The sequence below is a fragment of the Panthera pardus genome, unplaced genomic scaffold, assembly GCF_024362965.1.
Source record: "Panthera pardus isolate Hobbes unplaced genomic scaffold, ASM2436296v1 HiC_scaffold_3, whole genome shotgun sequence".
NCBI classification, from domain to species: domain Eukaryota; kingdom Metazoa; phylum Chordata; class Mammalia; order Carnivora; family Felidae; genus Panthera; species Panthera pardus.
In genome coordinates, this window is record NW_026526876.1 from 30,563,949 (window position 1) to 30,584,874 (window position 20,926).

The 20,926-nt window shown below is 42.0% G+C and overlaps 1 protein-coding gene and 1 long non-coding RNA gene across 12 annotated transcripts in view; one reads left to right on the plus strand and one right to left on the minus strand.

The window, feature by feature from the left end:
- Positions 1–181: 181 nt before the first annotated feature.
- LOC128774178 (leucine-rich repeat-containing protein 37A3-like) overlaps positions 182–20,926 on the plus strand; it is a 47,003-nt gene continuing 26,258 nt past the window's right edge. For 3 of the 10 annotated variants that reach the window (XR_008418626.1, XM_053892473.1, XM_053892471.1), the window contains exons 1-5: positions 182–2,957; positions 5,226–5,297; positions 10,556–10,627; positions 14,472–14,543; positions 15,262–15,342. Coding sequence is in view for 8 of the 10 variants with exons in the window: in XM_053892473.1 (XP_053748448.1) it covers positions 238–2,957; positions 5,226–5,297; positions 10,556–10,627; positions 14,472–14,543; positions 15,262–15,342 (3,017 nt within the window). In the remaining 2 variants the exon portion in view is untranslated. Of the gene's footprint in view, positions 2,958–5,225; positions 5,298–10,555; positions 10,628–14,471; positions 14,544–15,261; positions 15,343–17,782; positions 17,877–20,926 lie in introns of those variants that run through there. The other 7 variants (XM_053892475.1, XM_053892474.1, XM_053892468.1 and 4 more) reach the window with 7 other exon arrangements.
- Positions 15,252–17,722, minus strand: LOC128774183 (uncharacterized). Of its 2 annotated transcripts, XR_008418633.1 has the most exons (3): positions 17,562–17,722; positions 16,034–16,178; positions 15,252–15,340 (listed from the first exon to the last, which is right to left on the minus strand). It is a non-coding gene; the product is annotated as an uncharacterized LOC128774183 (long non-coding RNA). The 2 variants fall into 2 exon arrangements; XR_008418632.1 differs by lacking the exon at positions 17,562–17,722 and having other exon boundaries at positions 16,034–16,340.

The window sequence follows — 20,926 nt, forward strand, 5'->3', positions numbered from 1 at the left end:
TTTGGAGAAGCTGAACTTTCTCCAACCCAGGAGGAGGCCTTAGCTCAGCTTGCAGAGCTCCTTAATGAGGCAGAATCTTCAACCCAGCAGGAGACTCCAGCTCAGTCTCCAGGGGAGATAGAATCTTCTGCAACCCTGCAAGAGCAACCAGCTCAGCCTCCAGAGCTGCCTTTCAGGGAGGTGGAACCTTCTCCAACCCAGCAGGAGCACCCAGCTCAACCTCTATGGCATCATAAGATGACAGTTTCACCTCCAGGTCACTACCATGATCAACATTTAAACCTGCCCGATGTCAGTTTGAAACCTCCAGATGTGCAGCTTACCATGACTGCAGAACCCACTACAGAGGTGGGACCTTCTGCAGTTCGGCACGAGACTATAGCTCAGCCCTCAGTGCCTCTTAATGTGGAACCTTTTGAAACCCAGCATGAAGCCCCAACTCTGCCTCCACAGTCCCCTGAGGTTGAATCTTTGCCAGTTCAACAGGAGACTCCAACGCAATCTCCAGAATCTACCACACAGGAGAAACTTCCAACACAGCAGGAGACCCCAGTTCAGTATCCAGAATATCCTGGAGAAGTTGAACCTTCTACAACCCAGCAGGAGGCCCTAGCTCAGCAATCACAGGCCCCTGAGGAGGGTGAATCATCCTCAACCCAGGAGGAGGCCCCGACTCAGCTTCCAGAGGCCCAGGAAGAGGGTGAACCTTCCCCTCTCCAGGAGGAGGGCCAGGGTCAGCACCCACAGGCCTCCGAGGGGAGTGAACCACCTACAACCCAGGAGGAGTCCCCAGCTCAGCATCCACAGACCCCTGAGGAGGTTGAATCTTCAACCCAGCAGGTGGCCCCAGCTCAGTTTCCAGTCCTCCAGGAGTCCCCAGCTATATCCCCTGAGCCCCCTAAGGAGGTGGAACCTTCTCCCACACCTCAGGAGCCCCCAGCTCAGCCTTCAGAGCCCGGTAATGAGGCAGAATCTTTTCCAACTCAGCAGGGAGCCCCAGTTGTATCCCCTGAGCCCCCTAAGGAGGTAGAACCTTCCACACAGCAGGAGGCCCCACCTCAGCCTTCAGACCCTCCTGAGAAGGTGGAACCATCTCCAGTCCAGCAGGAAACCCTATCTCTACCTCTCGAGCCACTTAAGGAGATAGAACCTTCTCTAACACAACAGGAGGTACAAGCTCAGCCTTCAGAGGCCCCTGAGAAGGTAGAACCATCTCCAATTCTGCAGCAGTCTCCAACTCAACCTCCGGAGCCCTCTAAGGAGGCAGAAACTCCTCCAGCCCAGCAGGAGGCCCCAGTTCAGCCTCCAGAGCCACCTGAGGAGGTTGTAGCACAACCTCCAGTCCATAATGAGGTGACAGTTCCACCTCTAGGACAAGAGCAAGCTCAGCATCCAAACTTGCCCAATGTTACTGTTCAGCCTGCTGACCTGGAGCTTACTGTAACTCCAGAACCTACTGTGGAGGCTGAGCAGTCTACAATCATGCAGCAGACTCTAGCTCCTCCAGAGGACACTGAGGTGACACCTCCACATCCAGAGCAGGTCCAGGCTCAGCATCCAAATTTGACTGAAGTCAGAGTTCAGCCTTTAGACCTGGAACTGACCATAACTCCAGAACCCACTACAGAGGTTGAAACTTCAACCACGCAAGAGATCCCAGGTCACCCTTCAGAGCCACCTAAGGAGGTTGTAGTTCAGCCTCCACTGTTTCAGGAGGTGACAGTTCCAACTCCAGGTCTGGATCAAGCTCGTCATCCATCGCCACCTAATGTAACAGTTCAGCCTTTGGACTTGGTGCTTACTGTAACTACAGAACCCACTACGGATGTTAAACATTCCTCAGCCCTGCAGCAGACTACCGCTCCTCCAAAGGACCTTGAGGTGACATTTCCACATTCAGAGCACATTCAGCATCCAACCTTAACTAAAGTCACAGTTAAACCTTTGGACCCAGGGCTTACCGTAACTCCAGAATCCACTACAGAGACTGAACCTTCTCTAACCATGCAAGAGACCCCAACCCAGCCTCCAGAGCCACCTAAGGAGGTTGTTCAGTATCCGTCCCAACAGGAAGTGACAGTTCCTACTCCAAGTAAGGATCAAGGTCAGCAACCAACATTGCCCAGTGTCACAGCTCATCGTGTGGACTTGGGGCTTACCATAACTCCAGAACCTACTACAGAGGCTGAACATTCTACACCCGTGAAGGAGACTACAGCTCCTCCTCCAAAGGACCTTGAGGTGACACTTGCACATCCAGAGCAGGTTCAGAGTCAGCATCCAAACCTGACTGAAGTCACAGTTCCACCTATGGACCTGGAACTTACTGTAACTGCAGGATCCAGTGTGGAGACTGAACCTTCTCCAACCATGCGAGACACCCCAACTCAGCCTCCAGAGCCACCTAAGGAGGTTGTAGTTCAATATCCATTCCAGCAGGAAGTGACAGTTCCAACTCCAAGTAAGGATCAAGGTCAGCATCCAGCATCACCCATCATCCCATTTCGTCGTGTGGAGCTTACTATAACTCCAGAACCTATTACAGAGGCTGAACATTCGACAACCCTGAAGAAGACTACAACTCCTCCCCCAAAGGACCTTGAGGTGACACTTGCACATCCAAAACAGGTTCAGAGTCAACATCGAAACCTGACTGAAGTCACGGTTCCACCTATGGACCTAGAAATTCCTGTAAGTCAGCAACCAGAGTCATTTGAGACAGGTTTTCCTCCAACAACTCAACATCCTGTGGTGCATTTTGTAAACTATACCTCAGAAAAGGCATACACAACTTTAACTTGGCAACCAGAACAGAATGCCACCACAGACCTCAAAATATGTGAGCGCTGTACCTGCAAAGAGGAGACACTGTCGTGTGTTGGTCTCAGCCCACAGCAGAGGCTCCGCAGAGTGCCCGTGCTGGAGCCCGACACCTACAACGGCACCTTCACCATCTTGTAAGAATCGCCTTTACTTGTTTGTTCTCTGCCTCCTGCTTGACATGGCAGTCTCTTCCTCAATGTCGTCCTGGGCCTTCCTCATCTCCCCAACCACGTTGACTGACTTTCTGTTTTTACCTTTTCTTTGTCAACTATCCCTTATCTTCATTTTCCTTTTTACTACTGTTCGCCCTTCTCCAATCTTTTACTTGTAATTGTCCTTATTCTTTTTCCTTATCCAATTTTTAGCCCCATTATTTCATTCCTTAACCTCTACTCTCCCATTTTTGCTCCATCCTCTATAATAGGATACAACAGAGTAGTGAAGAGTAGAGATTCTGGAACTAGATTGCCTGCGTTTGGGCCGAGGTCTGTCATCTATTAGCTTTGTGACTCAGTTTCCTTTTCTGTGAAATGGAAATTATGATAGTTACCATCTCATGGGATTATGGTGAGATCTAGATGAGGTAATACATATGAAGCACTTGGATCAGTGCCTGGCAAAATATGAGTGTTAGCTGTTATTATTTTGATTCCCCAGACCTCATCTTTGACGCCCGGCCTTCCACATACAGTACTCAGTTTGGGCCCAACCCAAGAGTAAGTACTATGGGCGCCACACTAGGATGAAATCGTCTTCAGAACATGAAATGACAGGTGGGAAGAAAGGAAATGGTCATAAAAAGGGAGGTGGCATGTAATTAAGTACTAAAAGAGGTACCATGGGTGTTGGAATTCAGCAGACTCTGTAATCAGCGGAGTATGGAGGTCAGGGAGAGCTGCATGGATAAGCTAACACTTTAGCTGAGACTTAAAGAGTGGCTCTGATGTGTTAAATAGAGAAAAAATGGGTATAAGTCTAGGCAAAGGCACGGCTGCAGGAATGATCAGGAATTAAGAATTAGGTTAAGCAGTTAAAGATCCAATTACGAGAAACCTTGACTATCAGCTAGAGAGGTTTGAACGTTAGATTCTGAGTTATAGAGAGCCATTGAAAGTTTTCAAGCATGAGATATACAGACCGCTGAAACAGGATTATTTTCAGTTCCCCATATAGGCCGATCTGGAGAGGAGAGCTTGATCCAGCGAGACCAGATAGAATGTTCTAACAAAACCTGGGAATAAAGTAACAAGGGGCCGACTCAGAGTGGCTGAAAAGAGTAGAAAGAAAAGCCTTGAGAGCACTGCAAAGGAGGAAGTGACAAGATAGACTAACTGATGACAGTCGCGGGTGGGGTGTGCACGGGAAAGAGAAAACTCAGATATTACTCTGAAACTTCTGTCCCAGATAAGGAGAATGATGGAAGTTGAGGCATCTTTTACCAGGGAACACAGAGCAACCAGAAGGCTTCAGGTTGACTGGAAATGTCCACCAGGCACATGGGCAGATGGGTATCTGTTTTGAATTTATTCCTGACTCCCCTGAAAAAAATGTGTATATAAACTGACCAGGTAAGCTGTTGCTGAGGGAAGAGGACAAAACTAAAGGTAAAGATTCAAAGTCATACGCAGAGTTAGCGGTTGAAACTGAACCTCAGGCATTTAATAGCTTCTCTTAAACATGTGTAATTCATGGATACATGAATTATCATGGATACTTTTTTTTGTTTTTAATGTCACAGGTATAGAGGATAAAACGTGAAAATCCCACCCCACCCTCCCTACCACTCATAAGATAACTCCTGTCACCTTTTTGGTGTGTGTCCTTCCTTCCCATCTCTTTCCTTTGCATTTTTTCCTAATTTCCTAATGAGGGGATACTTTTTAATTCCTTGCCCAGTGATTTGTTGCTTTTCCCTATACAATATGTCTAAGAAATCTTTCCATGTTAGTTATTCTAATTTCTAACTTCCCTTATCCTTCTAACACCTAGAGAGGTTTCAGTAGAGGGCTTCTTTACATTTGTTTGCTGATAATGGTAAATTTTTTACCATTTTTTTCGTTGAATTATTATTTTCTCATTCATTTGCGGAAGGAACCATTTTAGACACATAAGTGATTTGGGGAAAAAAAAATACTTATCTCCAGAGTAATTAACAGGCGTTATCTACCCAAGGAATGGAACAAATAGGAAGTTCAGGTTCTAAGGAGCTGGCTTGTTTGTGCCAGTGGCCCCACGCTATCTCTTTATTAATTGCACCACCTGGGATGCTGATAGCCGCGGAAATGAGAAAGTTGGCATTTACTGCATTGGAATATTCCCCACAAGGTTGCCAGTGATTCTTTTATTTATTCTGTTCATTCCTTTCCTACCTATTCAAGGATCTGAACTGTGTTTCTTCACAGAAATTTCCAAGGAAACTCTATTTCTCACATTGATGAAAATGTATGGAAGGGATACCGTTGGGCTGAGAAACTGTGAGTATATTCTCTCCAAATACGAATACAAAAAAAACCAAAAAACTAACTGCATTCTAAGGTCCTTCTTGGTCCAGAACTTTGAAGTCAGTAGCTCTGAGGAAAGGTGTTTCCCCTTCCATATCCCAACTCGACCTCTACCGATTGCAATTCTGTGTTAATTTTTTTTTTTAACGTTTATTTATTTTTGAAACAGAGAGAGACAGAGCATGAACGGGGGAGGGTCAGATAGAGGGAGACACAGAATCTGAAACAGGCTCCAGGCTCTGAGCTGTCAGCACAGAGCCCGACGCAGGGCTCGAACTCACGGACCGTGAGATCATGACCTGAGCTGAAGTCGGCCGCTTAACCGACTGAGCCACCCAGGCGCCCCATCTGTGTTTATTTTAAAAATTAAATTTGGCAGGTTCCCTTTAAAATTAGAATCAATTTCAACTTATTTTCCATTATACAAGGAATACGTGATTATAGTCTCAATATATAAAAATGAAATAACAGGGGGGCCTGGGGGGCTTATTCGGTTAAGTGTCCAACTTCGGCTCAGGTCATAATCTCAACGGTTCGTGGGTTCAAGCCCCACGTTGGGCTCTGTGTTGACAGCTCAGAGCCTGGAGCCTGCTTCGGATTCTGTCTCCCTCTCTCTCTGCCCCTCTCCTGCTCATTCATTCCCTCTCTCTCTCTGTCTCAAAAATAAATAAACATTAAAAAAATTTTTTTTGATGAAATAACAGATACAGTGAACACCTGCCTTATGTTCTAATCCCCCCACTGCTGGGATAGCCACTACTCTGGATTTAGTATATATCCTTCCAGACCTTTTTCCATGCATTTGCCTACATACATATTTACAGCAAAATAGGTTTGTTGTGTGATTTTCTTATCTTTTTTTTACATAAATTGTAACATCCTACAACTCGATTCTTTTGCTTCGTGGTATGTCTTAGACTTTTTTTCTTCCAGTACATAGAGGGTTACCCCATCCATGCAAGCTGCTGCATAATATTCCATAGTATGAGTGTATTAACGATTTAGTAATTCCCCTCTTGATGGATGTTTAGGCTGTGTCCAGTTTTCTTATTACATGCATTGCTGCATGGACCACCTCATACATGCATCTTTGTGTACGTGGGTGGGTATTTCTGTAGAATAGATCCCTGGAAATGGAACTGTTGGGATGAAGACGATGTCGATATATACAATTTTAATTGCCCTCAAAAAAGTTGTGCCAATTTACACACCAATCCATACACCATGACAGCATTCATTTCCTCCTACCCTCCCACTCTTGGATATTCTCCATTTCTTGGCTGATCTGGTGGGTGAATAAAATGGGTCCCTTCTGAATTTGAATTTTTCTGATTACGTATACATTTAAATATCTCTGTATGTTTCCTGGGCATTTGTGTTTCTTGTCTGAATTTTCTGTCCTTTGCCAATTTTGTTGTTATCTTTTTTTTAAATTGATTTGTAGAAAAAGTCAGTGTAGACACAAGTAATTTTGGAAACAATATTATACTCAAAGTAACTGACTGGCATTTTTCATGACAGATTGTGTGTCATATCATTAGTTCAACTTGGGTAGATAAGTCATAAATGACTTCTGAATTAATAATAAAAGACATAACAGTCATAGTAATCTAAATGTAGGGATTATGATCCCCCTAAAGTAGATTCCCCCCTGCCCCTTAGTCTGATAACCTTACTGGTAAGGGACAAATGGTAGAATAAGGTAGTTGTTTTCTTATGAATTTTATGAATTTCTTAAATACTATATATAGTTTATATTTTCTCATGATAGTATCTAACTTGGAGATCTTATTTCCCAAACTTGTAAGAAAAATGAAAGTAATTTGGCACAAGGAACAAGAGAGAGTGGAGAGAGTGGGTAGGCTGAGGGACAGGGGTAGGAGAAAAACTTTGAATTGTGTATTATATACCTTTGGAATTCTGAGCCATGCAAATATATATTACCTATTAAAAAAAATAAACTGAAATTAAAAAAATATTTTTTGAAAAGCGTGTATTTGGTAGTTTATATACTAGAAGATGAATCTGGTAAGATTTGATGATTCTTAAAAAATTTTTAAATGTTTATTTATTTTTGAGAGAGAGAGAGAGAGAGAGAGAGAGTGAGTGAGCAGGGAAGGGGCAGAGAGAGAGGGAGACACAGAGTCCAAAGCAGGCTCTAGGCTCCGAGCTGTCAGCACAGAGCCTGATGTGGGGCTCGACCCCACAAACTGTGAAATGATGACTTGAGCCGAAGTCAGACACTTAACCAACTGAGCCACCCAGGTGCCCCAAGATTTGATGATTTCTAATTCAGCTTGAGGGTTATGCCTTGTAAGACAGAAGTTTTTAACTATGGGTCAATAGTCCCCTGGGGCAGGATTTTTAACCTTTTTTTCTATATATCAAATTTTTAAAAAAATTTTTTTTAACATTTATTTATTGCTGAGAGACAGAGCATGAACAGGGGAGGGGCAGAAAGAGAGGGAGACACAGAATTGGAAGCAGGCTCCAGGCTCTGATCTGTCAGCAGAGAGCCCAATGTGGGGCTCGAACCCACGAACCGTGAGATCATGACCTGAGCTGAAGTTGGACACTTAACAGACTGAGCCACCCAGGCACCCTTCTATATATGTATCGATGATCTGCAGAAGCTTATGTTCTTGGGATAATGTTTTCAAATGTATAATAAGTTAAAATATATAGGAAAAGGAAATTATGTGGAAATAGAGTTTTCAAAAAATTTTTAAAAAGATTAGTGATATAGCAATAAATCTGCTTCTGTTAGAATATTAAATAACAAAATATAATGGTACGCCTACTAACTATTATAACTTCAAGGTACTGATGAGAATAAATGATATTTTGAGATATCCATGCCAAATATGTGATATGAAAATATCTGATTTCTGCTGGGGACCAAATTAACTACACTAATCTGTGGTTTGTTGCCTACATTCATAATGGAAGGAAATGCTAATTCTAGTTAGAGGTTTGTGAAAATAGAGATGTGATTCTATTTTCCATCCAAGTTTGGCACCCACAAATTCAGTCCATTCTATTCACGGACCTGAGCCCTAAAGGGATGGTCTGCAAATTGAAATCGCATGTACACCTTTGCACGTATTCAAGAAAGTGCAGTTTTCTAGGGAAAGGGTCCATTCCATAGCTTTTATGAAATTCTCAAAAGGTTCTTGTCTCAAAAGATTGAGTCACAAATTGGGGCGGAGGTGGAGAAAGACATTTGTTTTCCTGTGAAGTTGTACTTATTCTCATAAATGATGATAAATGAATGATTTGTTTTAATTAAAAGTAGTATATTTGCAAATTGATACCTGTCACTTTCTGAATTCATTCAACAAATATTTATGGAGCATCTCCTATGTCCCAGGAACTGTTTTACATGCCAGGGATATAAGCCCAAGAACAAAACTGACCAAATATCCCACTTGTCAAGGGGTTTACAAATATATAATATAAAAACAAATATGTAAATATAATAAATACATAGAATTTCAAGTATTGGTAAGAAATCAGTGGCCAGATCTCTCAAGTTTTCTAATTTATTCAACGACCGTTTCTGCTGCTCATAGACTGAGTTTTTTACTAATGATAATACTTTTCATTCATATAATCTCGAGTTGGTTCTTTTTATTAGATGTACTGTTTACCTCTGTCTGAGGATATATTAATGATGCTATTCTAAATTTTTTATACTGTTCATTTTTGAGAGAGAGAGAGAGAGAGAGAGAGAGAGACAGAGTGCAAGTTGGGGAGGGGCAGAGAGAGAGGGAGACACAGAATCGGAAGCAGGCTCCAGGCTCTGAGCTTCAGCACAGAGCCCAGTGCAGGGCTTGAACCCATGGACTGCAACCTGAGCCGAAGTCGGATGCTTAACCGACTGAGCCACGCAGGTGCCCCATTAATGTTGGTATTCTCAAATCCTTTTGTGTTTTCTCTGTTAACTGTGTCATTGACTATAAGCTGTTATATCTGTTTTTTATTTTCTGTCCTGAATAGAATTGGCTTTCTCACTCCATTTGGTCATTCCTGAGTGCAATTTATCTTTGTAGTTGAGATTTGACTTGCTTCTGTTTTCTGGTCCTAAGGAAGAGGTGAAATGAACCACGGGGCTTGTTATTGGTGACAGGTCCCCCTGAGAGTTAAAGAAGAGGTGGGAGGTGACTTCTAATGGCTAGTCAGAGTGTATACCCTTCCTCCAGGGTTCTGGACCCTGCCCCCTTCTAACACCAATGGCTCCTGCCTGGAAGAAAACACCCTTTGCTGCCAGATCCAAGGAGGAAGGATGTGGGGTTGATGTGCTGTCCTTGGTCCTACTGCAGTATCCCAGCTAATCACCCTGTAGGTGGCTCCAAGGCATTTCTGGTGGGGAGTGTTTGTAGAGCTACTCCCTTGGCTTTGAGCCAAGGTTGTGGATTTTCTAATTGTATCTTTTCTAATCATCCTTAGGGACTTTGGTGGAGTTTGGAGTTTGGTAGAGACTTGGCATGTTTCAATCTGCCAGCTTGAAATAGCACAACCTCTTAGGAAGACAATTTTGTACCCCTGTTAAATCCTGGAGAAACTTAGGCAAATGTGTACTAGGATATAAACAGAAAAATGTCCAAAGCAGCACTGTTTATAATAACTAAAAATTAGAAAAATCTAGTATCCACCAACAGTAGAATGAACAAATAGTGTTACACGGGTATTTACTCTATACTTATTAAACTGAGCATTTATGTTATGTGCATTTTATGCACATTTTTAGTTCTCACAGATATTTTTTAGTTGGGGAAAAAAATTAGATGGCTTTACTTGTAGCACTGATATGGTTATAAATAGGGCTTCCACAATAAAATTTGGGAAAAGAGAGGAGGAAGTGGCAGTTCTGTCCTTGTTTTTGCCACTCAGGGCTGGGTTCTAACAGAGATTTTGTGATCCAGAGAGTGGGCATTAAATGTACATTTTGGTGTGAAGAGTGGATAGGGGTGTGTGTGTGTATGTGTGTGTGTGTGTGTGTGAGAGAGAGAGAGAGAGAGAGAGAGAGAGAGAGAGAGAGAGAGACAAAGGAGTATGTGAGAAGAAAAGATTTGAATCAAACAGCAGAGATCACCATCCCTACATTAAATAAGAATTAGTGTATTTGGTGGCACCATTACCCAGGTTTCTCTCACATCTAGCGGTCCTGTGTAGCAAATAGTTGTAGTTATTTTGCATTTTGACCCAGAAATGACCTTTTCATTTTGCAGAATTCTCAGTGACAATTATCTGACCGAATTACATAAAGACACATTTGAAGGCCTGCTATCCCTCCAGTATTTGTAAGTTAATCAGTTCATCATTTATTATGAGTTTTTAGTTATATTATTTATTAAAAAATACAGGGTTCAAATTGGATAATTGCAACAATTTCTTCTAACAGTAGAATTCTATAATTCTCTATAGTGGAATTCTATAATTCTCTCTATTAAATTCTATAACTCTGTAAGTCTGTGGGGACCCAGCCCATCTCTAGCATTAAATACCTCCTATGCATTTTCAACTTTTTAATTTTATAGACAAGATATAGGAAAAAGCCCTTCAGTTGTAGAGGAAAAGGGGTAATGAAGTCTGAGCAATTATGGACACCCATATGAACCTTGTTATGTAAGTGTTCATATACCATCTGCTTTTATTTATATTTATTATTTATGGCCCATGGATCAAATCCTGTGTATGGTCTGTCTTCATACAACCTATGAGTTCAGAATGATTTTCATGTTCTTAAAGGGCTGTAAAAGAGAAAAGAAGAGAAAGAAACAGAGAATATGTGACAGAGACCGTATATGGCCTGCAAAGCCTAAAATATTTACTGTCTGGCCTTTACAGAAAAGGTTTGAAAAAGTTGGCTTAGTAAAATGAGAGGAATTGAAGTTAACCTCAAATTGTCACCTACAAGACAAGAAAATATAGAACACTTACATTAATTTGAATGCCATTAACCCAGAATTTTTAAATAATTTAATCTAAATTAAATATTTAAATATTAAATATTTAACTAAGCAGGTGAATTATGTAAGCAGTATTACCAAGTACATATTAAATTATTAAGAGATTAAGGATTTCAGTGTGGGAAATTTTATTAGTTTATTTTTTTATTATTATTTTTTATGTCATTTATTGTTAAGTTAGCTAACATACAATGTGCACTTGGCTTCAGGAGTAGATTCCTGTGATCAGTGTGGAAATTCTTATGCCACCATAAAAATAGATGTTTAAAATGATGGCTAAGGGGTTGGGGCTCCTGGGTGGCTCAGTTGGTTGGGCGTCCGACTTTGACTCAGGTCGTGATCTCACAGTTTGTGGGTTCGAGCCCCGTGTCGGGCTCTGTGCTGACAGCTCAGAGCCCAGAGCCTGTTTCAGATTCTGTCTCCCTCTCTCTCTGCCCCTCCCCCACTCATGCTCTGTCTCTCTCAAAAATAAATAAACATTAAAAAAATGATGGCTAAGGGGCACGTGGCTGTCTCAGTCATTAGAGTCTGCAACTCTTGATCTCGAGGTTGTAGGTTAGAGCCCCATGTTAGGTATAGAGATTACTTAAAAAAAATGAAATCTTTAAAAATATAATGATGGTTAAGTGGTATAGTTAGAAATGTTTACACTAAACAAACATCAGAAATGCCTCTAACTTTGCTAATTACAGAATAAACATCTCTCCAGCCTCATTGTCAAGGAAGAAATGTTTGCATATATCTCTGTACATTAGACATACAGAGATATTAATGTTCTTTGCTATGGAGGTTCAGTGTTTATTCTTTGTCCATGCCATGCAAAGCTGTGTATTTCATTAATCCTTTTTAAAAAATTTTTTTAATGTTTATTTATTTTTGAGAGAGAGAGAGACAGAGTATGAGCAGGGTAGGCACAGAGAGAGAGGGAGACACAGAATCCGAAGCGGGCTTCAGTCTCTGAGCTGTTGGCCCAGAGCCTGATGCGGGGCTCGAATTCATGAGCAGTGAGATCATGACCTGAACCGAACGAAGTCAGATGCTCAATCGACTAAGCCATCCAGGCGCCCCTCATTAATCCTTATTAATGATATGCTTTAGAAAATAGATTCTTCTTGCAAATGTGGAAGGCTTAAGGGTAGTGAGTAAAAAGAATCTCATATGACACTAAAAATAGCCCTTCAAATTATCAAACCTTCCAAGTCTTAGGGGACAACCACTTTGTATTGGTCTTCTTGGCTACCTCTGCCATCTGGGCTCCAAACGTTACAAACACAGTTTGGAGAAAACCAAAAGAGACAAACTGCGCAATGGATAGGGCCTTTCATTATTTCTACTATGAGGTACTTTGTAAGCCAATTATTTCATGTCAGGTGAAGTGTTCTCATTCATTCATTCAAAAAAAATGTGAATCAAAACCTAAAAAAGAATGTGACAGGCCCTATGCCCAGTACCATAGGCATGCAGATGGTTAAGACAGGCTTCCCACCCTTGTAGGAACTCATGATTTCACAGGGAAAATAAACAGAAGCTTAAACCATAATGCCTAAGCACTAAATGGATGATGAAGCACTGACAAAGTGCAGAAGAGGGAGCCACAAAGTCGTAAAACCACATTTCTTTTCAGTCGTTTTGCTCCTTCTACTCACTACCCAGCTGTTAATTTATTTTATAAATATTTGAGTTTGTTCTTTGTCCATGCATCAGTTTTAAACACAGTAGACAACGCAGATGAGCAAGACTAGTCCATACTTTCATGGAGTTTATGCCCAGAGGAAATGGAATGCCAGAATAACTATATTAAGAAGAAATTGGGGCACCTGACCGGCTGAGTCAGTAGAGCATGCGACTCTTGATCTCAGGGTCGTGAGTTCAAGCCCTAGGTTGGGCGTGGAGTCTACTTTAAAAAATTAAAAGAAGGAGAAGGAGGAGGAGGAGAGGGGGAGGGGAAGAAATGGATTTGGGCAATGAGAAGTATAAGTTGTTTTTGGAACACAGAAGGGGGGGGAAGACTTCAAGTTGGATCAGGGAAGTTACTAGAGAAATACTGTTTGAACAGAACCTTGAATGGCTATGACGTATCATCAGATAGACATCTTGGGAAGAATATGCTTGCAAGATAGAGTGAGTGAAAGGCAAAATGCAGGAGAAATTTCTTTGGTATCTGTAGAGTAGGAAACTAGAGCCGGATTTAGGATTTTGAAGGCCTTGGATGATATGCCAGGCTACCGTGTTATCACAGCAGTGCTCTAGGACAAACTTTAGACTGCACCAGGGTCACCGGGAGGCCTTGTCAGAACACAGGTTCCACCTCCACAGTTCCTGATTCACTCAGTCCAGAGTAGAGCTGAGAATTTGCATCTTGAGTAAGTTCCCAAGTGACTCTGATATTTGAGAACCACTCCTGGAGAATTAATCTGGTGACTGTGTGCAGTATAGATTAGAATGGGAGAGACCAGAGATGAAAATGCCAGTCAGAAGATGGTGGTACCCATGTAGGTGGAAAGTGAGGGACTCGGCTGAAATCCATGGAAATAAGAGGGTCAACCATAATCAAGAATGGGTGTTTCCAAATAAAAATCCAGGACCATGTTGTTTTTTTGTTGGCCCCACTTGCAGCTGAAGCAATTGATAAATTCATAGACCGTTTAGGCAACGTACAACCAAAAATAAATTTCTATTAATATGATAATATAATTCTGAGTTCGTTCAAAGTTAGGTATTGATTAGAGGAGTAACTTCTTTTCAAGTTAAATGAAAAGGTATCTTTTACCTCTTCTGGTATTGACTTGGTGTCAAGAAATAGAACTAAACCAGGAAGGTGTGCTAATGTGAGAATATCCCTTTTAATGTTAGAAATTATATGTGGCGATCACAACTTTGAGCTCATAATTTAGAAATTGATGAGGCCACAAAAAGTCATTTAATCAATTCTTCTGCTCTCAGGAAACATTACTTCCAAGATCTATCAAGATCTATAGTTGTATATTTTATGTATGAAGATCACAAAGGTGAGACTCTTAAGAAAGGTGAGGACAGGGTTAGGGGCTCTGGAAGGTTCAATTAACAATTCCTAATACTCAGAGTTTAGCCAAAAGCTACTTATTCAATACTACCATCCTACTAATTAGATATCTTATAGCTAATTGAGGCAATATTTTCCTTTTCCTTTTCCTAGAGATTTATCCTGCAATAAAATACAATCTATTGAAAGACGTACATTTGAATCACTACCTTTTTTGAAGCTTATGTAAGTTACAAATATAATTTCATTATATTTGGAATTTGTATTAAACTTAATTGTAAACCTCTTTGTTATTCATTTGGAATGAATGAACCTTTATTAGTCGAAAGCTACTAAAATTATGTAGCAAATCTTTTTTGTCTGTGGCAAAGTTTGGTGTGAGAGTTATTATAGAGATCAGAGTGAATCGTTCTAGAGCAGCAGTTCTCTGCCAGGGTGATTTTGCATCCAGGTGACACTTGGTAGTGTCTGGAGACATTTTTGATTGTCAGACTGTAGATGTGCTCCTGGCATCTAGTGGGTGGAGGCCAGGGCTGCTGTCACACCCTACAGTTCACAGGGCAGCACCCCCCCCCCCCCCATAACAAAGATTATCCAACCATAAATCTCAACAGTGCTAAAGTTGTGAAACGTTTTTCTAGAGAAATAAACTTACTTCTCTAGAAAAAAATACTTACTTAACACAAGTATTTATTGAGCATTTACTGATTTGTATCTAATGCACCACATGTATAAACATGAAAGTATAAATCTTTCATGCAAATATTTTTTTAAAAAGGCAAGTATCTTTCATAGTGAGATTTCTTTAGTGTATGGAGAGAGTATTGTGGTTATGTTTCATTATCTATAAATTAGAATCACTGCCAAAGGATAAATATTCTGAAAGAATATCTTTTTTTTCTCTTTGTTTGTCTTGTTTTTGTGTGTGTGTGTGTGTGTGTAGAAATCTTGGTTGCAATTTACTCACCGAACTGAGCTTTGGAACATTTCAGGCCTGGCATGGAATGCCGTTTTTACACAAACTGTAAGTGAAATAGAAAATGAATACATGTAAAAAAAAAAAAAAAAAAACTACATGTAAAAATATCATACAGTGATTGGTTAGGTGTGTGTTAATAAACCCAGTATGAATTCTGGAAAGTAGGTCTTAAAATCCATTTTTTTTTTCAAATGAGGAAACTAAGGTACAAAGAGGCCAAGAGACTTGTCTTAACTCCTAAATGGCACTCTCTGCCCTCCCTCATACCCAGCTTTGTGTGGGCAATGAAAGCCCCAAGCAAGTAACACCCAAGTCAGTATTATCATGGGAATTCGTGACAGTGATGCTTCCCCAAGGTGTGCATGGTCCTTGAAATCCACTTTTGAATTTAACTTTGATTCCTGCTCATGTGCAAGTTTCCTATGCAAAAGAGAACTTCAAAGAACGAAGTTTAGCACAGAGTTCTCCAGGCAGCAAAAGGTGTGGGTGCTTCTTGAGCCATCAGGAAAGCAGAAAGAACTCCTGAATGCCTGCCACAGGGCACTGCTCTCCATGTGTTTTCTTTCCTGACCACTCTTCAATTAAGAAGTGTGTTATTCCCTTTCAGCCGGAAAATTCTGTGATTTCTCTGTAAAAAAGCAAATCATACTGGACATGTTCAGTGGCCTGAGGGGGATTTTTAGACTCAAGGTTGAAGACCCTCCTCTAAAGCAGACGCTGGAAAAGACTGTCTTACTGTCTTGTGGTTCAGAAATCCGATTTCACAGCTTATCTTCCGTTAGATGAAAGTGTTTACGGTGTGTCCGGAGCTGGAGTAAGTTCCTGCGGGTGCCCAAGAGCAGGGGCCTCCTCTCTCCTCTCATTAATTTGCTGATGCCTAACTTGGGGAAAGAATACTGAGGGTCAGTTTTTTGTTTTGCCGGCATGCCAGAGAACGGGCTCATTGAGTTTCTCCACCAAGAGGTTTTAGTGGTGTCAATATAATGTCTTAAAACTCACCACCTCTACTAAGCATCTTATAACACCGAGAGTCTCTTCGAAGAATCTGAATTTCATAGTTAGGTAGGCAATACAGGACAAAATAGGGTGGAATCCGTTGATAACAATGAATGAATTCATTGAAAAACACTCAGTGCCACGCGCACTCTATGTCGACAGTGTACTAAGTACTGGGGGTACAAAGAATACACAGGGACTGTCCCCAAGAATCTTTCATACTGGAAGGAGAAAAAGATGGCCGTTGATGGGAAAACGTATGTGAGCCATGCTGGCATCAGTGCAGCAGGGTAACGAGCTAGGGGGTGACAAAGTAGGGGATGGTTGTGGAATAGAAAAGATTTGTTGTGGAAAAGGCAACAACTTGCTTGTGTTGAGTTTCCACGTTCATCTTGATGAAGTTTTGGGGAGATGGTGGGGAGTCGGGAGCCGACGGCCAAGAAAGAATTCTTGAACATGTCTTTGGTGCAAAAAAGGTGATTTTATTAAAGCACAGGGACAGGACCGTGGGCAGAAAGAACTGCGCTGGGGTTGTGAAGAGTGACAGGTTATATGCTATGGAATTGGGAGGTCAAGTCAAAAGGGAAGTCTCCAGAGGGACTGTGATATGTGAAAGAGGACTCCTAAGATACCAGAGGCCTTGCTATTGTCAAGCTAAGGTTGTTTTTCCCTCTAGCAAAGCATTAAGACAGTAGGGAGTTCCTGGAGAAATATTTTATTTGCCTGCCTCAAGTATCTGTCAATAGGCTGCAGGTTATAAGGAAATTTAATTTTACCTGAGATTTCCTTCTTGCCTTTGTTCCCCATATCACTATGGAGGGGTGATGTGGGGGCTCCAGGAAGCTGATTCTGTAGGTTTCTGGAGATTAGGCTATTGATAAGATTGCCTTTTTCTTGTAATTTACTAAGATATTTGTAAACTGATGGAAACTCCTATCTTGCCCGACTGAGATCTCTTATCAGTTAACCATTTGTTTTCTTTCCTTTCCTTTGTCCTCGAGCAGCCAGAATCACACATATCCCACCTGGGGCGGGGGCATGTGCTAACTTGTATCTTGCCCTCAACTTGCCTCATGCTCCCTCATCGATCTTACATGACAGAAAAAGGTAATTAAAGAACCAGAGCTAGCTGGTATTGAGAATAAATTAATACTCATGTCATGTGTGTTATGCCCAGAATTCGTGATCCCCAAATACCGCCAGGGAGCCGAGTCCGATGTAAAAGCAAAAGAGCCTTTATTCGAGCTAGCTCGAGCTCAATCCCCTACCTGCACTGATGCAGAGGTGAGATACCGGGGAGAGAGAGCCAGTTTCAAAAGGACAAAGGTTTTATGGGGGCCTAGGGGCAGTTGGTGAGGTAATGGCTGTGGCCTCAGCTGATTGGCTGGGGAAGGGTCCTGGGGAAGAGTGCTGTTAGGCAGTTGGGGGGGGGGGTTACTCAAGGGGAGGAGGTGTGGTCAAGGTGAAGGACACAGAACAAGATGGAGTCAGCCGGCGTAGGCCCGCCCTTTCAATGTGGTTTGAATAGAGCTGTACTACTAAAACGAATTCACAGTTAACTTCCAAAAAATTATCACAGTACAGTAAGTGTGTATTGGAGGTTGGGCTCCTTGTTTGGGGCCAAACTTTTCTTTTTTCTTTTTAACGTTTATTTATTCTGAGAGAAAGAGAGCATGCGCAAGGGAGATGCCATCCCGTGAATTCAGTCACGTTATTACCTATGTGACTTAATTACTGGGGTGTTTATAAGTTGAAACAATATTTTCTCCAGCATTAAATAAGTTTGTAAACCTTTTGGGCCCCAGCTGAGGTGGATTTATCTTGAACTGACTGAAGCTTAAACTTCAGGTCTTCTCACTTACATAGGCCCCTTCCAAAGTCTTGGGAGGGACCCTCGCAGTTCCTGTACGCATAATTTTGCATGTTTTGATGAGGCAGGATTTCCCAAAGTAGATGAGGTTCAGACCCTACAAGGCCTCGATACACCCCTGGGTTTCAGGTAATTCTATCTCAGTAAGTTTTTTGAATGAAGCCTCTTAAGTTATTGATAAACACTGAGTGAACACGTTAGCGGTGTGGTAAAGTCTATTTTGAATCTGAAATCCACCTCAAAGCCATGCCAAGAGTTTATTAATAAGGTACCACTTTTTGAATGGTAGTAATAATCCTATTTCTTTCAGATGAAATCAGGAATGAAATATATTATGGAAAACCAACAGTGGTTGATAATCCTAAATGTTCAGTATACTTTTTTTTTCCTGACTTTAAAGTGCTTCTCCTTCATTCACCTACACAGGTGCAGACCGATGGCTTATTTTAAAAAATTCACTTCATTGCTTCTAACAGTACGAGCTCCATGAGTTTAGAAGCCGAAGGACTCTACGATGTAGAAAGGCTGTACCTTATCGGGATAGAGCACATTCACATGCTGGCTCGTCTGTGGCGCATCAGTATTGTGCCAAGAACATAAGCTCTAAGGGAGAATAAGGAAAATCTAAGCCTTACCCCTTTTGAATTATTGTTGAGAATATCGTTGAGGTAGGTGTGGCCACCCTCTGAAGGCAAAGTCGAGCCGCAGTCACATTGACGCCCTAACGCTCCCCCAGTCAACCGGCATCTGCTTCCTTTTAGACGGCTGCGTGCCCACACAAGTTGACACACTTCAGGATATTGTCATCGCTTTTTGGTATGTACTGGAAATCCTGGCAGCTTCTTCTCAGATTCAGAAAGGCATCAACGTTAAGGATGAAGATGACAACTCAGGGCTGTCCTTTTGGGGTGATTTAGGGTAACTTTTATTATTTTCCGTGTGTGGTAGTTCAGAAGCTTTGCGATAGTCATACCCAACTGTTACTTTTCTTCTCCCAGCTGCCTCTGATTCTTCCCACGTATATGCCAAGGCATCTTCTTTCTCTGGGAAGCATGGTAGTTGCTCCTCTGCCCCATATCATTTCTTTAATACCTACCTCTGTTAGGTATTTACTGCGCTCCGGCACTACGCTGAGACCTTTCGCTTGTGCTGCAAGTAAGACAGTGTGTCTTAAACTCTTAGAATAGAGCTTGGCACGTGGGAAATGCTCCGGACGTGGCCCCTCACACGCCACTTCATTTTCGTTTTTCCAGCAACTCTTGTGATACAGGTAGTATCATCCTCATTTCGGGGATGAGGAAGTTGAAACTCAGAGACATCGGGTGACTTGCCTAGGTTCACACTGTCAATAAGTGACAGAACCACTTAAGAAGCTTCGCGAGTAATACAATTCCGCATTCCCTGGCACTAGGTAGGACCTGAATGACAACCGGCCTTTTGGGCGTCGTCCCTTGGAGTCAGCTTCTCACTGGAATAGGACCTTTCGAGCAGGGAGCTCCTTTTCCCTATGCTTCGGGAGCTCCTGGCCATGCCACCTATGGGCATCCCCAGGCTTCCTGCTCACCGCCTGGTGCAAATATCACATCGTCACTGCTAGGCACCCACTCTGTGCCCAGCCTTATGCTAGGTGCTTTGCACATGCTCTTTCCTTTAATCCTCAAGTTGCCTTATGAGGTAAATGCTGCTAAAAAGACTCGGAGACGTTCGTTACTTAAGTCCCTTCACCAGGAAGTGACAGCCAGAATTCAGACCTAGGTCTGCCTGATTCCGGGGCCCTTGCTTCTTGGGCTGTTCCTCACTGCCAGAAACTCCTCTTCAAGGCTGTTCTCAGAACTTGAATTAAAACATGGGCTCACCATTTCAGATTCTTTAGGCTTCGCCCCTCCCCCCGCCCAACCCCTGAGAAAGGATCTACGTGATGCCGTTAGATGTCTTGTATTGAGGAGCTTCGCATGGGGAGTCATGTTCTCATGGCACATGGACCTATGTAGATGAATAAAGGAAAGGGGTTATTCTATCCCCAAGTACTTCAAACATACTGGAATAGGGTCTAGATCACTCTACTTATTTCTTCAACTGCTTTCCTCCAAGGAGCCAGTTTTCCCTCCATGCCTTGGGATTCCAGCATAGAGAGTTTGGAGTCTGTCCTATTTGAAATGTATTTTCACTGCCTGCTTTGGACATTTTTTCAGCCAAAGCTGTTAGGATTTCAGTACATTCAGGACAGTGGTGACAAGCTTCAGTCCTCAAGTCTTCTCTGTCTCCTCAGTTAATAGAAAGGAAACGTAGCCCATCTGTCTGGACCTCTGTAGAAGAATTTGGAGAAAAAAAAAATAACACGTAAGAAATGTTCCCTTATTTTGTGAGCTACCTTTAGTCTGTCCCGTTGCTCTGCAACGGAAAGCTTTTGCAAAAATACTTGAGTTTTCCTCTTCAAATAAGATAGAGTTTTTTAAAAAACAAAAAAATATCTAGAACAGTATTTCTTCAACTTTGATTATGAGACAGTCTTTGAGGATAACTGTTGTTATGTTTACTCCCATAAAGATAAGCCCACGAATATCCAAAAGCCAATAGACTGAGTCAGCACACGTTTTATCTGTAAAATGAGGGAATTGAACGGAAATGGAGATGATGTCTAGTGCAGCGTCCACCGTTCGTTCGTATCGCAGTCTGTGGAAAGACAATTGCTGTCGGTCCAGCAGATGTAACCTGTCGGGTCAGTTCTCATTCTCCCCTTGGCTCAGGCACAATAGCTCCATG